The sequence below is a fragment of the Mastigoproctus giganteus genome, chromosome 10, assembly GCF_048544385.1.
Source record: "Mastigoproctus giganteus isolate SK-2022 chromosome 10, ASM4854438v1, whole genome shotgun sequence".
Classification (NCBI taxonomy): Eukaryota; Metazoa; Arthropoda; class Arachnida; order Uropygi; family Thelyphonidae; genus Mastigoproctus; species Mastigoproctus giganteus.
The window spans coordinates 174,058,420-174,076,924 of record NC_143584.1 but is presented as its reverse complement, the minus strand read 5'-3'; the positions used below and the strand labels follow the sequence as shown (position 1 = coordinate 174,076,924).

General features: G+C 35.1%; 1 protein-coding gene across 2 annotated transcripts in view; it reads right to left on the bottom strand.

Annotated features, from left to right (window-relative positions):
• Positions 1-18,505, bottom strand: part of LOC150079536 (alanine--tRNA ligase, cytoplasmic-like) — a 292,244-nt gene that overhangs the window by 55,940 nt on the left and 217,799 nt on the right. For both annotated transcript variants that reach the window (XM_090382564.1, XM_090382565.1), the window contains exons 18-19: positions 3,668-3,721; positions 3,447-3,575 (exon numbers count right to left, since the gene is read on the bottom strand). In XM_090382564.1, coding sequence (XP_090238690.1) covers positions 3,447-3,575; positions 3,668-3,721 — 183 coding nt within the window. The remainder of the gene's footprint in view (positions 1-3,446; positions 3,576-3,667; positions 3,722-18,505) is intronic.

The following is an 18,505-nucleotide window of genomic DNA, read 5'->3' as shown; positions in this document are numbered from 1 at the left end:
ATAATTATTATTACATTAAATATATATATATATCTTTTTTTAGGAGCATTAGCAACTAAGGCCATATTGCTCCGAGGATATGCGGTGGTCATTCCCTGACCTTTCCACATCCTCCGTATTTGGTGGTCACGGGCTCGAACCCAGGTCTAATCAAGAAGTGTGTGCTATGCACTGTTGCTCCTGCCCGCCTGGCTACGGAGGCGCCTACATTAAATATCTGCGACACGAATATGTTGAAAATATTTAATTACCTTTAAATTATCATAATTTCCAGTGATAGTTATTACATTTAATTGTGCATTGCAATTAAATATAAAAATCACCTTGCTTAAGGTACATTAGCATATATGCATAAAGTGCCTATTACCTTTACTATGTCCGTCCATCTATCCATCTACATGTAATAGCTTCACTCCTAATGGATGTATTTTTCTAAAATTTTGTATTTGGCTCTCTTAGAAAAATTTGTCAAGCTATCCCAAATTTCATTAAAGATGGACCAATAGAAATCCAGCAGTTATTATTTCTTTTTCTGTGCTTATTTTATTAATAACTTGATTCCTGGCAGGTAGATTTTCATGAAATTTTTATATTTGGCTCTTAATATAACAATTTGTCAATCTTCCCAAATTTCATTAAAATGAGAGCAATAGAAATTCAACAATTATTATTCGATTTTTCATACATATCACATCGGCTATCCATCTATCATTTATTATAGCTGAAGCACTGGATATTATGTTTGTTGCTGTGTGTGGACTGGAGAAACAAATGGGCAATGTAGTGGATACATAAAAGTCACTGCTTTTGCTATTTTTTTTTTTTTTAAATCATATATCATCACTATTTGCTAAAGTGATTGAAATGTGCACATTGCACACAAAATATTACCAAATATTACTATATCCTCTGCTTATGGGATAGTTGAATAATACAACTGTCATTGTCAAGGATTAATAAGCATGAGAAAGGAAATGTTTGTCGCTGGAGTAATGTTGAAGAATATGTACCTTGGTACTTCTCTCTCTGTTGCATATAAAGCTGATTTAATGAAGAAAATAACCATTTTAAGAAAAATTTTACTTTTTTTACGATTTAAAGGAAAATTTTCCAAAATTAAGTGATGCAAAACTCAAAGAAGAAATCTTTATTGGACCACAATTAGATAACTACATACCAGTTTCAAAAAAAAAAAGCACAGACGCATGGCCTTTTAATTTCTCATTTTTTAGGTAATAAAAAAGAAGAAACCTACAAACTTGGATAGAAGAAATATTGTGCAACTATAAAAATTTAGATGCTGGGTATCTCTTAAAATACACTTTTTTACATTTGCACCTGGATTTTTTGAGCACGATGGTGAGATCAGCCGTGATAGATAACTACTGCTGATTTTGTGCACAGAGAAGCCAAGGATGAAATAAAAAAAATAATAATTTTATTATTTAAGTTTTATCCACTTTGTATTTTTTTGTATTAATATTTCTGCATAATGCAAAGATGTTTTATTAATAAATAAAAGTTTATTTCCTTTTTTTTTTTATGTTATCATTAACAATACTGATAAAGGTACATATCAAGCTTATTCACTTGGTTTGCAGATAATACAAAAGTTGGCAAGATAGTTAATGACAGGAATCAAGATATACTTCTGCAACAAGGGCCTAGAAAAATCAGTTTAACAATGTTATTTGTTGTTGTATGTTATTTGGTTTTTAGGAGCATTAGCAACCAAGGCCATATTGCTCCAGGGAATGTGGTGATCATTCCCTGACCTTTCCGCATCCTCTGTATTTGGTGGTCATGGGCTCGAACCCCGGTCTAATCAAGAAGCGTGTGCTACGCACTGCTGCTCCTGCCCACCTGGCTACGGAGGTGCCAGTTTAACAATGATAAATGTAAAGTATTGTATATGGGCAGCAGGATCCTTTGCATATAGGATCCTTTCAATGATATACAAAAATTTTGCCAGCAGGGATAAGTAGGTGATTACCCCATTGTATAAAGCAATGGTTAGGTCACATCTTGAGTACTGCATACAGGTCTGAGAGTCTCATTTTAAGAAGGACGTAGAATTGTTGAATGGTGCAAAGAAGAGCAAACAAGATTAGTCAAGGACACAAAAGGATAATAGTACAAGGAAAGACTTCAGTTCTGCAAACTGCATCTTCTGAAACTAAGCACCTGTGAGGAGTGCTTTGTTTCCAATTGAAGTGTTAAAGATGCGAGTGAAGTGTTTAAGGCTTTAAATGGATTGAGTTAAATGATAATGGCATCTTTACTCTTTCTCAGACAACACATATAGGGGGATATAACCTTAAATTGAAAATGGGTGACTGCAGGACAGATGTGCAAAAATTAGCTTTCAGCTGGAGAGTAACTAATTGAAGGAATAAACTTCCATCGGGTGTTGTTAAAGTACATAGGAAGCATCAGATAATTGCTGGGAATGGAGAGGTGAACTGTTCCTTTTTTCTTTGCCTTTGTTTACAAATTTTTAATAAAAAAATACTTTTTTTAAATTTTTTTACTTAAAGAAAAATTTTCATTTTAAAAAAAGTAATAAAACTTAAAATTCCTGAATATAGTTTTTCAAAAGACAAAAATTTTCATTGTTAGCCATATACCTTTAAATAAAAAAATATGTACTGTTAATACCTACAAATTTCTATTAATTATTTAATAATATAAGTATCAATAATATTAATTAAAAACTTTCATGTGTGACCTTTCAAGAAATATGGCATTTATTTCTTCAATCCAAAATTAAATTCAGGTAAAAAAATTAAGTAAAAAATAACTGATGGTTAATGTTTAGCACTGCCAACACAAAGTAATCTTGGAAGTCAGGTTACTATGGAATCTGTGAAACTGCCTTGCCAGTGCATTTTCACTGAATGTGATAAAGTATAAAGTGTTGTATATCTAAAGAAAAAAATGAAACCAAAGATTTTGTATTTTGGAAAGAAGTGAAAACTTCATCTTTCCAAAAAAAACAAGAATTGAATATGGGGGATGAGGAAGAACACAAAGTTGACAAATAAAAATACTGAAAGTTAAACAAAATTTATGTGTGATTAAAAAGTGCTGTTGTGTGGGCAAATGTGAGAGGTTGAATGTATACCCCACTAGGGTTTGCGTTCATAATTGAACTTTTGGTGGGCATGTGAGTAAAGTATAATATAATCAATTGAACATGTGTCATAATTTGATAGTTTTAAATCTGCCTTATTAGATGAAACTGATTTACCTGTTTTTCAAACTAAACAAGAATAGTTAAAGGGCTATATTTAATTTTTGTGAATGCACTATTTAAGAGAATGAAGACTAATGACATTGAGAGTTTCCATTACAGAGCTAGCAAAAAAATATAAAAGTAATTTTAAGCATATATTTAAAATTTAAATTTAAAAATTATATATATCAGTAAATTAATGAAGTCTTACTTGGGGTTCTAAAATTTTCTGATGATAGATTTGTCTAAGACGTTTTTCTTGAGCCGCTACATTATTTATGTTTGCTTCACACTCCATTTTTTTCCTTAAAGGCAATGCAGCAGTATTTTTTTTTATATCCTATAAGTAAAGTTAATAAAATTGGAATCATTTAAGAAATACTTTCAGGCAAATTATTTAAAAAAATACACTTTTAAACTTTAACTACTTACATCTCTCAGTTTTTTTAGAATTGTTGAAATCTCATTGATGGAAGCATAACTTGGCTATAATGAAGGTAAAAAAAAAGTAGTATTTAAGTTAAATACTGAATGTTTGAATATTCAACATACACATAAAGGAAAAAAACTGTTTCAAAAAATATTTAGTACTGTTTTTTTATAAACAAAACATCATAGTTGAAATAAGGCAAATGTGAAAAAAAATAAGTAATACAAATAATTCTTTTAATTTTTGAATATATGTTCCAGTGGTTAAAATAATGCAAAAAAAAATCTTAAAATTTATCTTGAAAATCTTGTAAATCACATACATTTTGCAATATCTTGTAAAACAAATATATATGAAAGGTGATCAAAAAGCTCTGAGAGTAGAGTATAAAAGACATTGGCAAAAAAGAATTCTATTATTATTATTTTTTTCCAATGTATTTCCAATAATCTGCAGAGTTTAATCCCTGAAAAAAAAAAAAAAAAAAAAAAAAAAACTTCTAGGTGGGTATCAAAACAGGCTTCCATAGATGCTTTTATCTAAGAATCTCAGATCTCATCTTTAAATGAGTTCCATAAAGATGAGATCTGAGATTTTTGAACAAATAATAGTCATTTGGGCTGTACAGAAGTGGGGAGGGGGTTAATTGTTCAAATCTACATTCGTGAATTATAGCATGTTTCAACCCATTCTTTGTGAATGGTTCATTGTTGTGGAGAAGCAAACCCAATAACCCAACTTTCCTTGTCTTTTTTCCTAAAGTGCAGCTTTAAACTTTGGAATAAGGTTGGCATAATATTCTTTCATTATTATGATTTTATGTGCAGGGTAATCACAATTAACAATTCTTTTGTATCCCGAAAATTAAGACCAACGCTTTCTCAGCTAATGTTTGGGTTCGAAACTTTTTTCGGGGTTGGAGATCTCTTGTGCTTCCACTGCATGCTTTTAATTTGGATTCAGGATCATAAAAACATAGCCAAGTATCATCATCAGTCGACAAATGGGATAAAAATCTATCTGGATTAGCAAGAATTAATTAAAAATTCTTTTTTGATGACTCCACACTGATGTTTGTCACGAATGGTAAGGTTTCTGGGAACCAAACGTGCACAAACTTTGGACATTCCCAAATGCTCGTGTATTATTGTTAAAATGCTTCCATGGGAAATGTTAAGTACAGTCAGTCCTCGTATAACACATGTTTACACTACACGAATTTGATCATACACTATTTATAAATAGGGAAACGATATCGTATATAACACGAACCGAATTCACTTATGCCCGATTCGCCTTTACGTTTACAAGAAATGGCAGTCAAATGGGGAATCAACCCAACTGAATGCAACACAATAGGAATGAAGAGAAGATTCTGAAAATGTATTTATGTTTTTTATATCAGTGAAAGTGAAACACATTTCACCGGAATAACATAAAAACCCACACAACTCCAGCTATCGGTATTATCGCAAATGTAATTAGATCGAGTTTACTACCAGTTTATAAGATTCCACTAGCAGAAATGCAACTGGAAATTTTTTATTGTTTTACGGTAATGACCTCCAGAAATGTGCTTTAGTAAAATGTGAGCTAGTGAGGTGTTAATAGTGTGCCTTTACAGTGTTGTTTATTCAGTTACTACAGGCGCGCAGTTTTGTTTATGTGTATCAAGCGTGCCTCATTCTGTAATTGTGCTATATTCCCTTAAAATGAGTAAAATACTTAAAAGGAAGCATCCTAGTGAAGACACTACAGATTCAGAGAGAAAAAAAAAAAGCAATATCGACAGACAGAGATGGACTTGGTCAAAAATTCTTACCAGGGAAAATTTGTAGTGGCCTCATACTAGCGTTTATGGCCAAAATCACACTGACCTCCAGCCCACCAGGGCTTCCCTGGTAAGGCTTATGGCCCACCTGCCTTGATAGAGGCGCCTCCGTAGCCAGGTGGGAAGGAGCAGCAGTGCGTAGCACACGCTTCTTGATTAGACCGGGGTTCGAGCCCGTCACCACCAAATACGGAGGATGCGGAAAGGTCATTCAGGGAATGACCACCGCATATCCCGGAGCAATATGGCCTTAGTTGCTAATGCTCCTAAAAACCAAATAACAACAACAATAACAACAGCCTTGATAGAGAAAAAATATGAAATTGTGAAACGATTTGAGCGAAATGAAAGAAAATGTGATATTGCATGTGCTAAAGCCCTAAATAAGGCAACATCGAGAATTACAAAGAAAATAAAAACAACTTTCATAGCAGGAACAACTCAAAGTGTAATTAAAATCCATTAGATTAAGACACAAGGAACTGGAAGAGATGAAACAGCTGTCATATGTTTCGATAGAAAATCAAACAAAAAACAAGTTTGCTTACGACAGAAGCAAAAGAATTAGCAATATTTTATTAAGTAATAGTCATAATAAAATAAGTAAATATTTTATTACGATCATTTATTGTTTTTGGTAATGTTTTGGTTACAAATGTGTGTTCAATCTTGGGTGGTCGGCACCTAACTCTATTTTTCCCATAGGGCCTGTTATTTATATTGCACGATTTTGCATTGCACGAGGGTTTCTAGGAACACAACTATTGTGCTACACGAGGACTGGCTGTACTTTTTTCAAGTTCAGACATTTCAATTCTGTTTTCTAAAATTTTAGTTCAATGATTCCAATTGTTTCAGAACTGACTGCTTCACATGGCTGACTAGACCTTGGATAATCAACTGATTCCCATTCTGGTTTTGAACTCCATTGACCATCTTGCAACAGCAGCATAACTGGGTGATAATTCCCCAACCATTAGTCATTCTTTCATGGATTTCTTTAGCATTTCTGTCCTCTTTGGTCAAAAAAGGCGATTACTGAATGATGTTTGATTTGTTGGATATTCATTCTTCTTCCATCTGCCAACATAAAAATTTTTATTATGCAGCAAAAAACATCATTAGGATGTTTTTTAAAAGTAAAATTTTGGTCCTCTCAAAAAACATCTTAATGATGTTTTTTGAGAGGAACACGGCGAGTAAATTCTAAATTACAGAGAACAGCTATGTAAATGAATGAAAATTAAATTTAAAAATAATTTTCATTCATTATATTTATATTTCTTTTATATTTCTAATTATATTTCTAAATAAAAACTTGTGTTAAAAATGTTTTATTATTTCCCTCCGCCCAGCAAGCGTGTGATGTTGAACCTATTCATCAAAAAAAAAATTAACTTAAAAATTAACTGTCTATTAGAATGACAACAATGTGAATCTTAGTATGCCTTCAGTATGTTTTTCAGTTTCAGTCTACATCATTCATTATTTTTTAAGTGGAGCTCTAGCTCTCCATGTTGGTGTACAAAATATGCCTACATACCAGCTTGCTTATTTTATTTCCAATTTTGTTTTGACATTCAATTTCTAATTTCTTTTTCTGTGTTCAGAAAAAAAAAATATTTTTTTTGTTTGGATAACAGGGCTGCTGTTATTAAAGGTATAACGTGTTTTTATAATTCAATATAGCAGACATTGCTAAATTGTGGCTTGCGAGCATCATGCAACCTTTTCATACCTGAAATGTGGCTAGCAACAATATGAGTCAATAATTTTAAATTTAGTTTGAGTATAAAACATTTATAAATAAATGAATTGCATAAAACTTGATGCTTGTGCTGCCATATATGTTAACTACTTTAGTCCTTCATGATTCCACACTGTGAGCTACTCTCACCTACGTAGTTATCATTGCTATTGCTCGTCCACACTTGTCAGACTTGTTATGATAAGCATCTGTTTTACATTAATTTGATCTATCACCTTGTTTTGTGTGGTAACAACGCATCTAGTGATTACAAATTATTTCAAGGTACTTTTCCTACCAAATTTATAACAAATTACTATTGATTTTAAGCAAAAAATTTTTCTGATATTTTTAGAATATTTTTTTCAGATTTTATGAAATATCAGTTGATCACATTTCATAACAGATCATATAAATGATGTAAAATTAATTGTTAATATGACATCAGATAACAAAACAAGATAAAAAAAAAACTGAAGTTTTAAGTCTGAATGGGAAGGTTTTGCATTCACTGATAAATGTGGGAAACCACTGTCTCTTCTGCATTGTATCACTCACTCATTAGCATTAGTAGTGGCATAGGTGGCAAGAAAGCAAGCTTATACAGCATCAATTAAAAAAAAAAAAAAAAACACTTCCCATTTCACCTATCCATTCCCTCCAAAAGTTTGTCTAGTACTTCCTTGAATTTAAGTTGTCAACTTCCAGGACGACAGATGGAAGGTTTGTTCCATCAATCAACCACTCACTGGCTAAAGGAATATTTATTTTGCAACCATCTTTCCTCGATTTGAATTTATGCCCCCTCAAGTGCGTAATCTGGGCAACAGGAAGAATCCCATCAGCATTAAACTTGCTCAAACAATTCAAAGCCTTATACACCTCGATCAGATCACCCTGCAGGTGCCTAGTCTCGAGACACTGCAATTTGCAGAACTGAAGCCTTTCGTGGTAAGGGCACCCTTTGTTCCTCTCACCAATCTCGTTGCAATTCTCTGAAGGATATAGAGCTGCTGAAATGATCCAACAGCTCTATATCTTTCCTAAAACTATGCCTCCAAACCTGTATGCAGTACTCAAGGTGTGGCCTGACCATTGCCTTAAAAAGGGATAATCGCCTCCTTACCCCTGCTAGCAAAATTCCTGTATATCATTGACAAAACCCCATGAGCTGTCCTGGCAGCCTGCCTGCACTGCTCAGGAGAACTTCATATCTGAGTGCATAATTACTCCCCAGGTCCTTTTCATTCTCCACTAACCTGAGTGTAGTACCACACAGTTGGTACTTTACTTTGGGGTTACTGCTGCCATATGCAGTACTTTGTATTTGTCAATGTTAAACTTCAATTGCCACTTCTCAGCCCATTTACCTAACTTTTATAGATCATGTTGCAGTAAAAGATAAAGTGCAGCCATTATCAACCCACTGCAGGATGGAAGCCTCCTCAGCAATTCATGCTGAGGGAAATGGACCATAATCTGCCACGCTGGTCCAGTGCGGGTTGGCAGATCGACCGTATTCAGCAGTCAGGGGCTTGAACCCCGGTCTACTCAAAGAGCGTGTGCTACTGCACTCCCACTCCTGACCACTCGATTACGGAATACACACCTGGACAAAAAGTTCAATGAATCTTCATTAATATCATTGATAAATGTAGAAAACAACAATGGGTCCAACGCTGAACCCTGGGGAACTCCATTAATAACATTAGTCCACAAAGAGCAGTGTCCTCTGATTACAACTCTGTCTTCTCCCATTCAACCATCCCTTTATCCACAGCAGAAACTTGCCCTTACTCTCAATGCTACATTTTGTACAGCAATCTTCCATGTGTGACAATTTCCTGAAATCCAAGTATATATCAAATTATCTTTTGCATCCAGTTTCTTTGTAACCACATCATAGTATCCAATTCCTGTGCATGATTTTTCTTGTAAGGACATTTTATCCACTTCATTCAAAATTATGGACAAACAAGCTTAATTCTTTAAAATCTGACCTATGTAATCAGCAGCCATTACTATCTTTAGCAAGGATGCTAATACCACAGCTGACAGCAATTTCATCATATCATAGAACATTGCTTGTGCTAAAAGTCCATACACTGAAGAATAATTCATTGAGAATATGGAGAAAGTTATTAAAATTTTAGATCTAATACCACTGTTCAACGAGGTTTTGCTAACACTGGTAAACTTTTTATGTTAATTGCTGATTACGCATGACAGTAAAAAGTTTCTATCATGTCACATTTTTTAGAAAAATGCAAAAACAGTTTTAAAAAAAGTAAAATAGCTTCAAAATCAACAAAATAGTCCAACATCACACTCTGTATCTTTCTATTGTAACAAAAGAGACATATCTGTGTCGTTTAATGGTATACTAATACCGCTTTTTAGTTTTATGGCCCCGAGGAGTGGCCTTTGGACATTACTATATTTCTGGTGTCCAGATGCCTCTGTGAAAGACTACTTGTTTACAAGCTGCCTTTAGTCCTTAAATGTACATTTTTGGGGTTAGTTTCAATTTGTAAGATCTAGTGGTAGATTGTGGTGTTTTAAAGTTCAGTTTTAGTCTTGAAAACTCATGAAATGGGGCAAAAACACAATGCGTGCATTAATTTGCCAAACAGTTTTTTCTATGTTTGTGGACAATTTACAGTGAAGTCGCAATGTCGATCAATCACAGAGAAGGTGAAACAAGCTTATCGTTTTTATTTTGGTTGTCATGTGGGTGATCAGGATAAAAGGTGGGCACTGTATATGTGCTGTATAATGTGTATATAAATCTGACTGAACGGATGAAGGGAAACGATTCTGAAATGCTTTTCGCTGTTCCAATGATCTGGTGAGAACCAACAAGTCATCTCGAAGATTGCTGTTTCTGCCTCACAAATACTAAGGGGTTTTCAAGGAAAAATAATTAAAATAAAATACCCAACCTTCTGTTCACAATAACACCATTGCCGCACACACCCGAATTCCTTATTCTTCCACCTAGTTGCGAAGAAATTGCTATTCTGGAAGAAATGCAAGAGTCACTAGAGCCCATACCTGCCCCCTAAATGTTACGATCCGAGTTACAATCCTGAAAATGACAAAACCCCATACTTAATTGAGCAAAGTGAACTTAATGATTTGGTTAGGGATTTAAATCTTTCAAAGAAACAGGCTGAGCTATTAGGATCTAGGTTGAAATAGTGGAATTTGCTGGAAAAAACCACAAGGATTTCTGTGTTTAGAAACAAATTGAAAAGTTTGGGGGGGGGGTTATTATCAACTGGATGGCTCTCTTTGTGTCTGCAAAGAAAAAAATGGATTGATGGATGAACTAGGGTTTGAACACAATCCCGAAGACTGGAGATTATTCATTGATTCTTCTAAACTCAGTTTAAAAGCAGTTTTGCTACACAATGATAATATCAAACCTTCTGTCCCAGTGGTTCATTCAGTGGCTATGAAAGAAAGCTATGATAGCATGTAAGTGCTATTGAATGCCTTAAACTATAAGAAATATTGTTGGAAAAACTGCAGTGATTCAAAAGTAATCACTTTGTTGCTTGGACTACAGGGTGGTTTTACTAAGTATTGTTGTTTCCCGTGTTTATGGGATAGTATAGCAGTGGAACATCATTATATTGTGAAGGAATAGCCCATCAGAGAAGAAGACGTTCCCGGGAAACTCAACATCAAATGCATGCCTTTAGTGAAACCTGAAATGGTGCTTCTCTCACCTTTGCACATTAAGTTGGGTCTCATAAAAAATTTTGTAAAAGCCCTGGGAAAAAATAGTGAACATTTTGAGTACTTAAAAAGCCAGATTCCAAAAATTAGTGATGAAAAGTTGAAGGAGGGTATATTCATAGGCCCACAAATTACACGGATTTTAAAGGATGAAATCTTTGAAACTAAACTTAACATCACTGAATTAGCTGCATGGAAATCCTTCAGAACCGTTAGCGGGTTTTTTAGGGAATAAAAAAGTAGAGAACTATAAAGAGTTGAAAGAAGAATTGGTGCATAACTATCGAAATTAGGATGTGAATGTACACTTCCTATACTCGCATCTGGACTTCTTTCTGGACAACTTGGGATCTGTCAGCGGCGAGCAGGGGGAATGACTCCACCAAGATATCCACACTATGGAGTAGAGGTATCAAGGACGATGGGATCCGGCAATGATGGGTGACTATTGCTGGTTTCTGATAAGAGAGGACTATTCTACTCATAAGAGGAAAAAATAACTGTAAGTAGTACAATTTCCTATTTTTGCCTCCACTTTTGTGGGTTAATTGCTTACTTATGTCCAAATAGGTGTTTATAAAGTTTAAATATGTTATTTTTTATCCATTTGGAATGTTTACTGGTTGTCATTTCTATTTCAAGTAATTAATTTACAAGGAAAGTAGTCAAGTACATTTAGATAAGTAAAAATTCACAATTTTTGGTAAAAAGGAGCAAGAAGCCATAACATGAAAATGTGTGCTATGAACTTTCTACTGTCATTTTCATTTTCAGCACATGCGATTTAGTCAAAATCAGTTTATTTTGTTCATGTTATCAAAAAAAAAAAGTTTAAAATTGTTGGTTAGTGTAATAACAACTTGACAGATTAATAACACAAATTCCATTTTTGCATCACACAACAGGGCAGTGTATTTCCGAAATCAATTAAGAATTTTGAAAGGAAGTTGAAAAATAATTTAAAAAGCTGCGGTGCATTCAGTTTAGCTTTTAACAAAGCCACAGATATTCAAGATAATCCATAGCTGCTCTGTTTGTTTGCATAGATGTAATTGTGAAAGAAGAAATGCTAGATTTGGTAGCACTTAAAAAAAAAAAGAAGCAAACTCGTGATGTTCATCGATATCAAGAATTCACGTGATTTCAACACCAAATACTAGTTGAAGTACCATGAAATACTGGCTGTTGTGCTGGCATACCACTAAAAAATCTTGTGGAAACCCATGGAGCACCCGCAATGTTAAGTAAAAATGTAGTTCTGGTCGAAATCTTAAAATACAATCCAAGAATTATAGTTTCTATCTGTTCAATGAATCATTCACTGTGAACATATCATAGCTAAATATTTCAATATGACAATGTCATGAAAACACTTCTACAAATTGTCATTTATATCTGCACAAATGCATAAAACCATTACCAATTCAAAACTTTTCTTGAGGGCTGCATCTTGAAGCCTATCCTAATAACATATCTTTCTATGACCTTTTGGGGGTTATCATCCTATAATGTTTTAAGCTGGTTTGTTGACTTATTCAGACCTATCTCCTATGTTTGCTCAGATAAAAGGATTATACCATCCACAATTGGGAGATGATGAACAGATATAAGATTTGGTGTTTTTGACCAATATAATGCAATATTTATAATTTCACTGTAGCACTATAGGGAAAGGATAAAATTATTTCTGGCCTAATTCAGATAATTTTCAGCTTTCAAAAAAAAAATAAATAAATAAATAACACAACTATTTCAAAATGACATGATCACAAAAAATGTTAATCACTTTCTCTGTCTGAAAAATACATTCTCTGAAATTAAAACCAAAACTGAAAACCTGTAGAATATTGAGGTAAATCTATCTGTACATTAAAAAAAGTTTTCCTCCTAGTGATATTTATTCAAGCCAATGGGAGAAGAGGGTGAGGCAATTACATCACTACAAATGCAATTAATTATTGACAACTGTCTCCATAACATTCACCAACCTTGTGCATGTGATTCACTGTCTAACATTTGATGTTCCATTGTAACGGTTTTTGTATATTAATGAATATTGTATATTTGTAAATACTGTAGTTTAGTATTTTGTAAATATTTTAAATATTTGTATAGTTTGTAAACATTTCAGTTAAATATTTTAGTCCTGCTCTTTCGAATGCAACAATATTCCTCATGTATTATGGAACCCTAAGTAAAAGGCCTTTTCCTTAGTGACCTATGTGAACGCAGGTAAATAATTACATAGTGATATTGGCTGAAGCCCAGTACAGCATACACTGGCAGGTACTTCAATGAAAGCAAGGAAGATGGCGATAATTGACAGGTGAAGCGCCTCCCTTTTCTGATTGTTTTGTGTTGTCGAGGTGGGAGGGCTTAGGGTGTTTTCCCCCACATTTGCCGCTGTTTTAAAATGGGAAAACAAGTTCCAGATTTAAAAACAGCGGCAAATGTGGGGGAAAACACCATAGGCATATCAACCTAGGACAGTGGGCGAGGAAAGCAGTGGCATCTGCTGTTCACTGCTTTGTTCCTGTCTGTTTGTCGAAATATGGGGGTGACAACTTGTCAATCACTGCTTTCCTGCTGTTTTGCTTGCCGCCATGTTGGAGGGTGTACACCGTTCTAGGAATTTTACCAGGATATTTATTCGACCTTGAGAATGCCCGCACACTACAAATGCACAGGTAAATAATTACATAGGCCACTTCCTGATTAGATATCGACCAGTGCATTTCGACAGTTGTGTCTTTTACATAGAAAAGATTTGACTTACTCTGTATACCTCTACATTTTATGTAGAAAAGTGTGTGCGAGGTGGGAGAGCAAAGCAAGCAGGGGGCAAAGCCCCCTAGTTATTATTATTTAAAATTTCAAAGTTAGATTTGATGATGTGAAGAAGTTCACATCGTGTACTGCCTGCCTTATAAATTCATTTGAGAGTGATGTAATCAGTGACAGTTTTTTGATTCCCATAACTCCACTTCCTGAAACATCTGATGGAAAAATGGAATTTTAGGAGGCTCATCATAAATATGCACCATAAATCATCACAATCTGCAATAGAAATTTTGTTAACTTCTTCCAGAATCAAAGTATCTCCATCAGAAATTTTCAATAAACTGTACTGCTGTGAATTTTCCTGCATCATATTTCAACAATGAAATTCATAAAATCAAAGCATGCACAGCTAACAGACCAACACCTGATAGAACTAATTTTTACTGTGCTCACAAACTATCAAGATTTCGAAAAACTCACAATCAAGATGTGTAAACACACAAAACCTCTGCCAGCAAGCAGTTCAATTATTATTGTGTTAGTTAAAAATAAAAATGAAAGATAAGATATATGAAAATATGAATAAAAAATTATAAAAAATTTGCAATAAAATTGTTTTGAAAATATTAATTATGGTTACTCAGATCATGTCTGATTATGCACTTGAAAATCTGAGGTTAAGATATGCATTAACATTAGAAGAGGCATATGATGCAAGAAACCAAACTAAGGTAGCATCAGCCAAAATAAAAACCTTACCATCTCACCCATCCGGTCACTCCAAATGTTTTTCTAGTTCAGCCTTATATTTATTTAAGCTATCCACTTCCACGACAGACGGAAGTTTGTTCCAACAATCAACAACCCGCTGGCTAAAGGCACATTTCCACACATATATTCTATCACTGTCTTTCCTCAATTTTAATTTATGTCCCCTCACGTTCGTAATCTGAGCAAAGGAAGGATTGCATGAGAATTGAGCCTACTCAACCCATTCAAGACTTTATACACCTCAATCAGATCACCTTGCAGGTGCCTAGTCTCCACATATTACAATTTGCAGAACTTAAGTCTCTCTTGGTAAGAGAACCTCTTCATTCCCCCTTACCAATCTTGTTGCCCTTCTCTGTAGTTGTTCAAGCAACTCTATATTGTTCCTAAAATGAGGCCTCCAGATTGTACACAGTACACAAGGCGTGGTCCGACCATTGCCTTATACAAAGGGATATCCCTAATCACCTCCTTTTCCCTACTAGCAAAATTCCTGTATGTCATAGACAACACCGAATGACCTGCTCAGAAAACTTCATATCTGACTGCACAATTACCCCCAGATCTTTTTTTATTTTCTACCAACCTAAGTTTAGTACCACACAGTTGGTATGTTACTGTGGGGTTACTTCAACCCACATGCAGTACTTTGCATTTGTCAATGTTAAACTTCAGTTGCCACTTCTCAGCTCATCTGCTCAAATTTTCTAAATCCTGTTGCAGTAGCACACTGCCATTAACGTCATTAACAACTCTGCCAACCTTTGTATCATCTGCAAACTTCAACATTAAGCTTTCAACATATACCTTCATCAAAGAGGGCGCTGACTCTCTTTAAAAATTACAGCTGTCAGTTGCAGGCTCCGAAAAAAATGATAAGTGTTTGCCTTTTTATTTACATAATTGTTATTTTATATTGTACTTAATACGTAGTCTTATAGTTATAGTTACGCTGGTTATTTTTATTTTAATTTAGATACACAGTTTTTGTAGATATACATAATACTTAATAACCGTTATTTCGTTCGGATCTTGCAGCCATTGTTTTTATATATAGTGGTAGGGAATTCAAATTTTTAATTGAAGTAGTTAGGTAGCTCTAACGTATAATTTATAGAGTATTACGCTTCACTGTTTCTATTAGATAGTGTAGTATTGACATTTAATTAATTTAATTTATTGATTTTATTAATTTAAAGTATCATGCCCCAAACTAGAGCAGCAAAGCAACGGGCACAAAGTGGCAGGAGTGCTGTGACTCGGGGGAGAACTGAGGGGGACGATTCTCCAACGCATCACAGCCTAAAAAAATGTGCAACTTGTGAAATGTTTGCCGAACTCTCTGGAACGGAACATGACATTGCCATGGGGAATGTCTTTGTGTGTGTGCATGCGATGTAAGGAGTGTAAGGAAATCAGGCGACAACTCAGCGTTGTTGTGGGCCTATATGAGAGTTTGAAGGATGGATGCCCTCGAAAGATCTAAATTGAGAGGCCCATCAGGCTCTCGGCTGCCCACATCAACGCCAGAGCTTGCACTTGGTCATCACGGAACACAGCGGCAGCCACCAAGGCAGAATGCGCTGGTCCCTCAGGAACTAGTAGTTGTTGGAGACTCTATTGTCAGGGAAATGGGAAACATGCTTTGTAAAAAGGATAGGTGAAACAGGATAAAAGGTTGAAGAGCAAAGGTTGAGCAAAGGTTGAAGGCGTAACCTGGAGCAAAGGTTGAAGACGTAGAGCGGATATCATCTTTTAAGGGCACAAAAGGTGATACAGTTGTACACGTTGGCACTAATGATATTAGGAGAAGGAGACCGGCAGAATTACTTAACAAGTACAGGTCACTGTTGAACAAAAGCCGAGAATTAGGGTTGAATTTGAAAGTGTCTGCAATTCTGCCCAGACACGACAGAAGGGAGTATATGATGAGAGCCTTGTCGATCAATTTGGCCCTGGAAAGAATGTGCAAGGCTCAAGGGGTAGAATTTTTTTCAACCTGGACTGTACTTGTTAACAGGAGAGACTGCTTCTATAGGGATGGGATACACTTAAATAGAAAGGGTGCAAGAATATTTGCTGATGCTATCGAGGCAGTGTTTGGTGGGTCAGAAAACTGCTAGCTTGGGGGTATACAAGGACTAATTGTTTAACAGTACCCGTAGGCAGAGGTTAAGGTGATTCTTGCACAACTTCTATTAGAATAAGTAGCGACCTGGAGCGTGGGGTGTTGGGGGTTTCAGGAACGGATGGCAGTCATCCTGAAATAGGTGAGTATATGGGATGTGTTAGGGTAACTAAGAATAGGAGTAGGAGCATGTATGCTTGCATGTATACCAATGCTAGAAGTATAGTAAATAAATTTGATGAATTTGAAGTGTCGGTCAAGACATCAAAGGTGGATATTGGTGGGATAGCAGAGACGTGGTATCACACAGATATAAGAAATGCTGAACTGGAATTTGGGGAGTACAATGTGTACAGAAAGGATAGACAGGATAGAAAGGGAGGAGGTGTTATGCTGTTAATTAAGAAAAACATAAAATCAAAACAAATGCATCCAGTTGATATAGATGAACAGTGCACTGTTGAGTCAGTTTGGTTTGATATAAGCACAGCGAAAGCAAAAATAACAGTAGGAGTGTGTTATAGGCCTAATGACTCGAATGAGTACAATGAACAATTGTACAGAGAAACAGAGTGGGCTAGTAAATCGGAATGTCTTATAATGGGGGATTTTAACTTCCCAGATATTGACTGGAACTTGTGGGTTGGTCACTCACACACTAGTCAGACTTTTGTGGATTTATTGGATGATTGTTTTCTGCAGCAGCATGTTTGAGAGGCAACCAGAGAAAGTAATACTCTTGATCTGGTTATCAGCAGTGATCATTCGTGTATTAAGAATTTGCAGATAAAGGAACCACTAGGTGGCAGTGATCACAGTGTACTGATGTGGTATTTACTTAGAGATATAATTACCATCAGGGGTAAAGGAAAGGGTTTTTGCTTCCGTAAAGGTGAGTACAGTGGTCTCCGACAATTTTTAAATTCTGTACAGTGGGATAAACTGATGATGTTACCAACAGTAAATTCTAAGTGGGAAGCATTCAAGGAATTAATCGTGGAAGCTAATAAAAGTTTCATACCTATTAAGAAATATTGTTCAAGGTTTAGGCCTAAATGGTTATCTAATGAACTAATGAGACTCGTAATAGAGAAGAAAAATGCATGGGATGCATATAAATTATCAAGCGACTCAGAAGCCTATGGCAGATATAAGCTAGTCTGTAATCAGGTGACAAAGGAGGTTAGGCAGGCGAAAGAAGATTATGAGAAATCCTTGGCAAAAGATGCTAAGAAAAACAGCAAGGATTTCTTTACTTATATAAACTCTAAAAGGAAGAGGATGAATCTGATTGGTCCACTTGACATCGATGGTTCGATTGTTGATGATCCTGCTCAGATAGCAAACAAACTGAATGAGTGTTTTGCATCTACATTCACACACGAGGAATTATTAAGGTTTGAAAATGGCAGAAGGTTATCAAATTGTAGCAGGATACTTAATGATTTTGTAATAACTGAAAGCAAAGTGGAGGAGAAATTGTTGAAGTTAAACATAAGAAAAGCACCTGAGGTGGATGGGATCTATCCAGTTATATTAAAGGAGGTGGCAAAGCAACTAAGTAAACCCTTAGCCATAATTATAAAAGCATACTTGGACTCAGAGGTGGTTCCCACGGACTGGAGATATGCAAATGTATCTCCAATTCACAAAGGGGGATCGAAGGGTGACACGAGTAATTACAGACCAGTTAGTTTAACTTCTGTTCTGGGTAAAATAATGGAGTCACTGGTTAAAGATGCATTGCAGGATCATCTAGACAAGACTGCAGCAATAATTCAGACACAGCATGGGTTTGTTAAGGGAAAGTCTTGTCTCACAAATTTGATAGGATATTA